This window comes from Thermobia domestica, chromosome 11 (assembly GCF_964235325.1).
Source record: "Thermobia domestica chromosome 11, izTheDome1.hap1.1, whole genome shotgun sequence".
Lineage (NCBI taxonomy): Eukaryota > Metazoa > Arthropoda > Insecta > Zygentoma > Lepismatidae > Thermobia > Thermobia domestica.
Genome location: NC_137464.1, coordinates 245,903,300 through 245,912,711, shown reverse-complemented (window position 1 = coordinate 245,912,711; position 9,412 = coordinate 245,903,300). Strand labels below are relative to the sequence as shown.

The 9,412-nt window shown below is 38.9% G+C and overlaps 1 protein-coding gene across 1 annotated transcript; it reads left to right on the top strand.

The window, feature by feature from the left end:
• Positions 1–8,294: 8,294 nt before the first annotated feature.
• LOC145665516 (uncharacterized) lies at positions 8,295–8,885 on the top strand. Its single transcript, XM_081732822.1, has one exon. The coding sequence runs from the start codon at positions 8,295–8,297 to the stop codon at positions 8,883–8,885; it is 591 nt and encodes a 196-aa protein (XP_081588948.1).
• Positions 8,886–9,412: the final 527 nt, after the last annotated feature.

Here is a 9,412-nt window from a genome sequence, read left to right as displayed (position 1 = left end):
TTCTGGAAACTAGGTAAAGAAATAATAAAATATAATCAATATAAAAGTTCACTAAAAAAATTAAAGTTTAAAATATAAATCTTAGAACTAAAATAAATAAAATCTCATTAAAAACACACAAATCATGTTAATCTTACATGTTAGTGTAAATAAGCACATAGTATAATCAAATATAAATTATTATTATTATTATTATTATTATTATTATTATTATTATTATTATTATTATTATTATTATTATTATTATTATTATTATTATTATTATTATTATTATTGTATATGTTTTACAAGATATAATGATAGTGGAGTGTATTCATTGATCATTTTTTCTGGAGAAAACATATGACTTAAGTGGTTTTTGGACGGAAATTAAACATTTTCCCGCCATTTAGGCCTAAACCTAAAATCAAACATTTCTTAAAATTTACATATCCTTATGTATCACTATACATAAAAGATATCGTTCAAATATCTTTCATTAAATGTAGAACAAGAGCGATACACGTTTTTGCTTCTCCTGTAAATGACTTAGATGGAGTTTAGAAACAAGCTCTTCATATATATATATATATATATATATATACTAGCAGCGTTCACCCCGCTTCGCTGCGGTCACCCCGGAACGCAATAAACTTTGTTACTTAGATAATTTTTACTTTTTCGCTTTCAAATTGCAGTAAATGTTAAAATTATAGCGCCTGTCATTTATGTTAACCCGCCGAGTCACATGGTCATGCGGGTTGCATATAAATACGTTTATTTTTACCTATGATGAACTAATAACAAAGGATTTGTACGTATGGACACTTGAATGGTCAATTATCTCAAGACACTGGTAATTAAAAATTAAAGTGATATGATAAAAACCATCTAGGGTCCAAATCCTAATAACCCCCCAAAAATGAAAGAAATTGGTTCAGCCGTATTAGCGTGATGAGTTCACAAAGGATTTGTGCGTTCTCTTTTATATATATAGATATATAGTATCCTAAGTCGGTGAATTTAACAAATACACTTCTCTTCGTAAATACCAAAAACGTACTCAAATTGGCCTATTTCTTTCGAAGTTAGAATTAGAAAATAGGGTTGTAGCAGGCCCGTATCCACGGGGGGCTAGGGTGGTCCGGGTCCCCCCCTTAAATTTTTGCTGCCCCCCATAAATTTTTTACGGTAGGCTTGCAAATGAACTATAATATGTATGGCGATGAACTATACTATGGTTGGATCGGGCCTCCCTACAGTTTTGGATTGGCTACCGGCCTAGGTTGTAGTATAATTACTTCTAGGGACTACACAGGGCGGAAGTCCTGAAGGTCTGGATCCGTCCCTCCCCCCCCCCCAACATTCCGACTTTTCTGCAAATGTAGTATAATTTTAGGGGTGATTTTACAAAATTTTAGTATAATTTATCCTTACATTGAATTTGAAACCTCCGAAAACTTTTGGAGACACCCCGAAATGAATTCCTGCGTACCTCCCTGATCACTTCTGGTCTAGAAGTTTGTGTTTTTCTAGCCAGACCCATAGCTACGCAGTTGCCTGGGGGTGCTCTTCTCTTCCTAGCGTCAGCACGAAAAATGAAATCTTTCAGTTTAACGTTGTACGTTTATGCCCTTTAGGTTAAAGGAGTGACGATGATTGAGGCAAGTAATTGGTGATGGAAAAACTGGTGGAATGAGAATGTGGGAGGAAACTGAAGCATCCAGAGAAAACCCATCAACACGATGTTGTGCACCACAAGCTTACTTGGCCGGGGAGTGATCCAGGAACCCCACGCACCAGAGTAAGCACTCTACCACTCAGCCAACATGATCCCTTTGAAACTTAGTTGTTTGTAGTTATGTAAATAAACTAAGCTCAAGTTCATCCTCTCCCCGGGCCCGTATCCACGGGGGGTCTAGGAGGGCCGTGTCCCCCTAAATTTTTACTGGCCCTAAAAAAATTTTCACGGTAGGCTTGCAAATGAACTACAATATGGTGATGAACTATAATATGGTTGGATCGTCCCCTTCCCCAACTTCTACCGCCCCCCCTTAAATTTTTGGGCTGGCTACCGGCTTGCCTCTCCCTCTCCTCATGTCTTAGTGTTCTAGCAACAAGCCTGTTTGTAGCTGAAGTATTCCTACATATGTTTCATTTTCTATGTACAAGAACGACTACCCCAATATATAGTAAACTCTTCCAATGTCAAGGGATACACAACGAAACCTAATTATAATAAATAGGCGAAATTTGTTTAATGCCTCCCCCTCCGTCAATCTACCTAATGAACGTTATTAAATGACAACATCATATGTGAACGATGAATGTGATTATATAGTTAATTAGAGGGGTTACCTATTAGTGTGATTATGGAGTCAATAATACAAACACTGCAATGGTAATTTAACTTCATTAAATTCTCATGCCTCTGTTTTGATATCGGGCTTCTCTCAATGTATTGTGAACTACAAACACTTCGACTGATCATAATGTTCAAGTTACATATCTAATGCTAATGGTAACATTACTTAACAGTTGGATAGCAAATGTCTATTGTTTTTTTTTTTTTTTTTTTAACTTTCTACCTATACTATGCGAAGTCAAATGTCCAAGGGGGGTGTGGTGGCTCAGTGGTAGAGCGTTCACCTCCGGTGCTTAGGGTCCCTTGGTCGATCCCTGGTTCGCGCCGTGTGGACTTTGTGGTGGACAAACACCGTGCTCGTGGATTTTCTCGGGATTCTCTCGTTTCCTCCCACTTTCTTCATTCCACCATTTTCATTCATTTCTCATAATCACCGTCTCCTTTAGCCTAATCAGCATAACCGTAGGACGTAAAACTCAAAGATTTCATTTCATTTCTTTCAAATGTCCAAGAAATGTCCATCTGTTGACAAATATCAGACCAAAAATGGTAAGATAAAGCGAGAAATGGTACTAAACTTCCAAATTCTGCTATACAGGGTGTAACAAAAATATGGACCTGTGGTCAGAAGTCCATAGTTTCGTAGTTACAGGATGCAGAAAACATGATAAAATTAACCTTAAAGGTCCATAGGACAAATCGTCGTTGGGTCAAGATGTCACTGAGAAACTAGTATGTGAAGTATCCAAATATCCATCTTTCAGAACCTCCGGTACTTGTACAATCATTTTCAGAAAGGCTGTTTGAGAGTACTTGATCATTCTCCACTTAGGGGCCACGGTGGCTCAGTGGTAGAGCGTTCACCTCTGGTGCTTGGGGTCCCGGGTTCAATCCCAGCCCCCGCCAAGTGAACTTTGTGGTGGACAAACACCGTGTGCGTGGGTTTTCTCGGGGTTCTCCCGTTTCCTCCCACATTCTTCATTCCACCATTTCCTTCATTACTCATCATCACCGTCTCCTTTAGCCTAACCGGCATAACCGTGGGACGTAAAATTCAGATTTCATTTCATTTCATTCATTCTCCACTTACCTCTCTAAAAATTGTTGTGCAAGTACTGGGGCATTCTTAAACATGCATATTTGAATAATTCGCATAACAGTTCCTGCGTGATGTCTTGACCTGACTACGATCGGTCCTACAGTAGTGGAACTATGGACCTTTAAGGTTCATTTTTTTTACATTTTCGGCACCCTATAACTAGACACTATGTACTTTCAACCACAGGTCCATATGAACTTTTTTTTTTAATTTTGATGTGGGGAATGCATCTCCAAAATATTGTGAGTAATTTTTGTAACACCCTGTATATCAGGTTGTCTAAAGGTATTGAGCCTTTGCAGGACAAAATTAACAATACCTTTATTGTTAATTGAAAACTACATAAGAAGCCATATATGCGCTTTGTTAAATATGCGCTGTTTTGTTTTGTCATTTTTTTTTCAGCAATGCCATAATCCAGTGGCTATAGTATTTCTGTGGTTTCTGGTATTTAAAAGAAATGGTAATACACGGTTTTCAGAGACCTCTTTTGAAACTAAATTAACACCATTCAGGGAGTTCCACAGAGGTCAAAAATGAGTCTGACGGCCCCAGGTCCAGATTATATAGTGGAACCATTAAAACCTCCCAGCCAAGTTCAATTTTTCACGAGTCGTTAAAGAGGTATGCAGTCTGGCGTTGTCAGTGTGGTATACGACAGTTTTTCTGTTTACCAGTTCCGGCCGTTTCGTCTAGATTGGCAAATGTACTTGGACTAATTATCGACGGTACAGGATCAAGTCTATCGTTCTGTTTGGCGGCAGTAGTTCTAATCCACGATGCCCTTTTATCTCATCTAACGAACAGCATAACCCAAGGATGTTATAAAATAGAGGATCTGCCCATAAGTATCTTCATCATATGAATTCAATGAAGCCAAAAAACAACCAAGCATCGTCTGAACCGGCGCTTCTGATTGGCTACTCTCGTTTCCGCCATGATTGTTGGCTCGAAATATTGCGATCTTAGTGGCGCGGAGCGGGCGGAGTAGGTGTGGCGAAACTGTGACGTATGGCTTCACGCTTTTGTTGTATGGGTAGATCCTCTATTTTATAACATCCTTGGAATAACCTTTCTGAGTGTCAGTGTGTTCTTTGTCACAGATTGAGCAGCTTCTCTTCGCTTTGAGCATGATGTTTTCCGCACACTGTTGTTGTGGATCCACACACATTCACTTTTCATCACTCGTGATCAGCCGCTTCAGAAATGGCTCGACTTCAGTACGTTTCAAGAGATTCACAGACAGAAATTAGATCGAGTCAGATCATGTTTTACCCAAATGTCGATATTCTTTTTGTAGACAAATGATTTAACACTGTTTGATGATGGATGTGTAGGTCATAAGCAATGTCATGACTGCTTACATTAGGGTCTTGTTCGACTTTTGCCAGAATACCATTCATGTTTGCTGTAACTGGTCACCCACTATGAGGAGCAACTCGGACATTGACGTTCCCAGGACGAAAGTGACTGAACCATATTTTGGCTGTTACTTTTTTGACTATAAATCTTGCCCATAAAAGCCCAAAAAATTTTCCGGGCTCTGAAAGGCTGTTGCGCTTTTATCGAAATGAAATTGTAAAATTTGGCACAGTTTTGCTGAAAGTTCAGTCATTTTCACGGCGCAGTATTTTACATTTGTTACAATTATCTGAAGATCTACTAGCTTCAACTGCTAAATGACGTTAAGCCTGACCGGCTGCGACTCGGATACCCTGAGACTTGAGATACTAACGCCATCTCTTATCCAAAAGGCTTGAAACTATTTGGACTTTGGACGATAAGTACGGGATGGGGCAAATTGTGGTTCAGTGCTAAAAAAAATCCCTTTTGATGCTAAGGATCGCTGGTTCGATCCCAGATCATACATGTTTGTAATGGACAATATCGTGTCCGTAGGTTTTCTCTAGTCTTCCCCATTTCCTCCAATATTTTCATTCCACCAATTTTTGACCTATCATTCACTTTTAGTAATTATCCGTCCCCTTTAACTTAAAGGGCATAATCGTGGGATGTAAAACTAGTAAAGCAATTTAATAAATGCGGATAGTCTTATGAAAGACTATTTCATCCGTCTGTCTGTCGGCAGATATCACAGCAAAAAACTTAAGATATTTCTGTAAGTAGTCTTACAACATGGATACAGTATGCCAAGAATGATTTCGAACTCTATTCTTATCCCAGCGTTTAAGCCGGAGGGAGAACCCCGAGAACCACGAGTACGGTGTTTGTCCACCACAAAGTCCACACGGCGCGAGCTGGGATCAAACCAAGGACCCCAAGCACCGGAGGTGAACGCTCTACCACTGAGCCACCACGCCCCCATTCCTCATGCACAATAAACAACGTTCCTGGACATATGGCAGCTCACAAGTACTCTCAATTCGCTGCACTAAATACTACAAATTTCTGATTTTGACGGAGTACATCATGGTCTTAAGGTGACCCCACAGGTAGAAGTCCAGAAACATAAGATCCGGAGAGTTTGGTGTCTACTTCGATGTCCGATCCACTTTTAAGGGAACTGCTGATCCAGGTAGTTTTCCTCATCACATTCGTAATGTGGAGGGGCTTCATTATGCTGGAAGAATGTTGGGTATGAGCCGTCCTCCGGCAAAGCTGGCGGCAGAATCTCTTCACCTAGCAGCTGCAGCTTTCGGTCGGCATTCATGCCATGGATGAAGAAAAGGTCAGGATCCTCCTGGCTACACAATTATGGGAAAGTGAGCTCTATATCGAGATGTAGCACATTAAACTCTGCAGCATCACACGTGAGTTGCTACTTCCACACATTAGGATTATATTCACTCATTCCTTGATCGTCAATAACATTGTTCAGTCTGTGACATCTGCAAAGATAAAACACACCGTAATTAGTGAACGAAGGTCAAAACGGTCAAAAGGTACTATTCAATCAGTGACATCTGCAAAGACAAAATATGTCATGATTAGTGAACTATTAGTGATACTCAAAACGGATAGCAGGATCGCACTCATGCCGTAAATCTGGTTATAAAACGAGTGTCGTATTGAGAAAATTAGGGTAATATTCAAAATGGTGGACTCCAACATAGCGGCCGTGATAGTAACTTGCTTTTTCGAGGTTGCCTCATTCCCAAACGTCATCTATGGGCAACATGAACTCCAACCTAATAGTTTATTATTATTATTATTATTATTATTATTATTATTATTATTATTATTATTACATCATGATTGTCATCTGACTGTTTGTCGTCAATATGCCAGGGGCGTAAGCGTCAAATTTTGAAAATTTGAGAAATTTTGCCTAATGACAAAGAATATGTTACTCTTTCATCTGACAAACAGGCGTAACTCAATTATTATTATTTTCTTCTGTACAGGAAACATGAGTGTGGCGTAAGCGCCCCTTTCGAATTTTGTATTATCTGACATATGGACGTAAGTGACAGAGAGTAGTGCTTACGCCTGTTTGTCAGATTAGAATTCTTAATGAAGTACTTATTTGTCCTTAACCTATTAAAGCATAAAAACAAAATAAAATTATGTTAGCAAAACATTCCATTCTTGTCAATACAATATTGTCCGCTTTGTCTGTAACTTTGTCGAAAACTATAAAAACGCACACACAATTAAAGCTCGACACAAAAGTCTCTCCCGCGATACAAATGCTTCACACCCCGCTCTTCTTACATGCATTTCTTCGCCCCCTTCTTTCTAGCACCTGCTATGTTGCCACAATAGTCAGTTAAATTCTTGACACCAAGGAGGAAAGATAATTTAAAAGTCCTATGCGAATTTATGTTCCATATCGTTCTCTCTCCTTTTCGCTGAAGTAAGTTTGGCAACTGCGCATGACACCCTTCATTATGACGCATATTGTTCTTTCCATGCTGAACTATAATTCGCTGAATAAAATGAAGTGTTGCCAACGGCAGACGAAAGCAGCAAAAATATACCTTTCAGAAGCAGAAGTATTCTGCAAGATTTCTTTCTAGAAAAATCATTGTTAAAAAAAAACTTATTAGCATACGGCAATAGAGATTAGTGATATGGAAGCACCTTTTTCTAAGTGCGCGCGTTTTTCGAACTGTGGTGAAGACAGCCTTTTTTTTTTTTTTAAAAAAAAAGCTCGGAGTGTTTTTTTAGTGTTGAAAGTTTTGTAGATAGCCTATTCCTAGTTTTTTTAAGTTTTACGCTTGTGAAAACGTTTATTTGCACAATGCCTCCAGTGTTGTCTAAATTGAAAACCAAGACTTTACATAGCCAAGCGAGAGAAATTGTGAATAATGTTCATTCATTTCTGAAGATGGAAGCTAGTGAAGGTGTTAATATTCCAATTAAACATTTTGGTAAAAGAGCGGCAGCTGCAACCGGGGTCCCGGAACGAACAATTCAAGGAATTGTGAAGGAAAGAGAAGTTCTTGAGTCGTCAGAAGGGCCCTCCACATCATTCTCTACTCCTGGAAAGAGAAGTCCAAAACCAGCACCTAAATCTTCAGTGGACAATTTCGATGAATGTGTCATCCGTAGGTGTGTGTATGACTATTCTATGCGTGAAAAGCAACTGCCAACACTTAGCAATTGCACACGACATTACAAGAAGAATTAAATTTTGCGGGTAGTAAAGAGAGTTTGAGACGCTTACTGCATAAGCTGGGTTTTAAGTGAAGGAAGACACCAAATAATAGAACCATTTTAAGCGAAAAGCAAGAGATTTGTGCTTAAAGAACGCGGTTCTTGAGACAAATAAGGCATTTTAAGCGGGAAGGACGACCAATCATATATGTAGATGAAACATACTTACATAGTTCTCATACTCCAGAATATGGTTGGTCAGATGATTCTGGCAAATGTTTTCGGGTGGCTATGTCCAAGGGACGACGTCTTGTGATAGTTCACGCCGGAGGTAAGGATGGGTTTGTTCCTAATGCTTTACTAATGTTTAAATCTAATTCGAAATCAGGGGACTACCACGATGACATGAACAGCGATAATTTCATGAAATGGCTTCGAGAAAAACTAATTCCTAATCTTTCACGCAGATATGTTATTGTTTTAGACAATGCCTCGTATCACAACGCGCACTTAAATCCTGCCCCCACTCAAGATTCTTTAAAAAAAGATATGCAGAGATGGCTTCAAGAAAAGGGGTTACCTTTCATGCCTGACATGACACGACCTAAGCTGTACGAATTAATCAAATTACACAAACCTAAACATGTAACCTACAAAGTTGAATACGGACATTGTGTATTAAGATTTCCACCATATCACCTTGAATTAAATCCAATAGAAAAAATATGGGCACTAGTGAAAAACTGGGTGGCATATCACAACACAACCTTTAATTTGGATGCGATCATGCAGCTCGCACAATGCAAATTTGAGAGTGTAACAAGCGAAGAATGGGGCTCAAGGTGTCGTCTTGTGGAAGAGATCGAGAATGAGTTTATGTAGCGCAGGGGCCTGATAGATGAATATGAAGATAATGCTGCATCGGCACCTTTAATAATTTACGTGGACCCTGAATCAACTGACACAGCTTCGGAGATTGAGGACTTCTCAGGAGATCCTGAATCAACTGACACGGCCTCGGAGATTGGGGAGAACTTGTCAGGAATAGAAGAATTAGACTAATTAATGCGTGAAGTGTGCCATTAGTCTTAGCCTTAATATGTATGTAGCCATTGGAATAAGGTAAGCTCTCTCTTTATTAATAGGCTGTACATGTTATTCATTTACGTTAGTATATTTTTTTGTACAATGCTTGATAGTTATTCTTTTGGATACTTAGATTGCAACACTGTGCTGTGCAATGATCGCGGCAGAAACAAGTGTGTTGGACTCTACTAAATATACAATGTATATATCATTATTTTCCTTGTAAAAGTCGACAATGTGGAATTGAAGTGTTTTTTAAGAGAAAGAAAAATACATTTCTTACAGCAGGCACGTGTATACGCCGTAATCGATCTAAATACTAT

Excerpts from the sequence above, each read along its gene's own strand:
- LOC145665516 (XM_081732822.1), top strand. The coding sequence starts at position 8,295 with ATGTCCAAGGGACGACGTCTTGTGATAGTTCACGCCGGAGGTAAGGAT.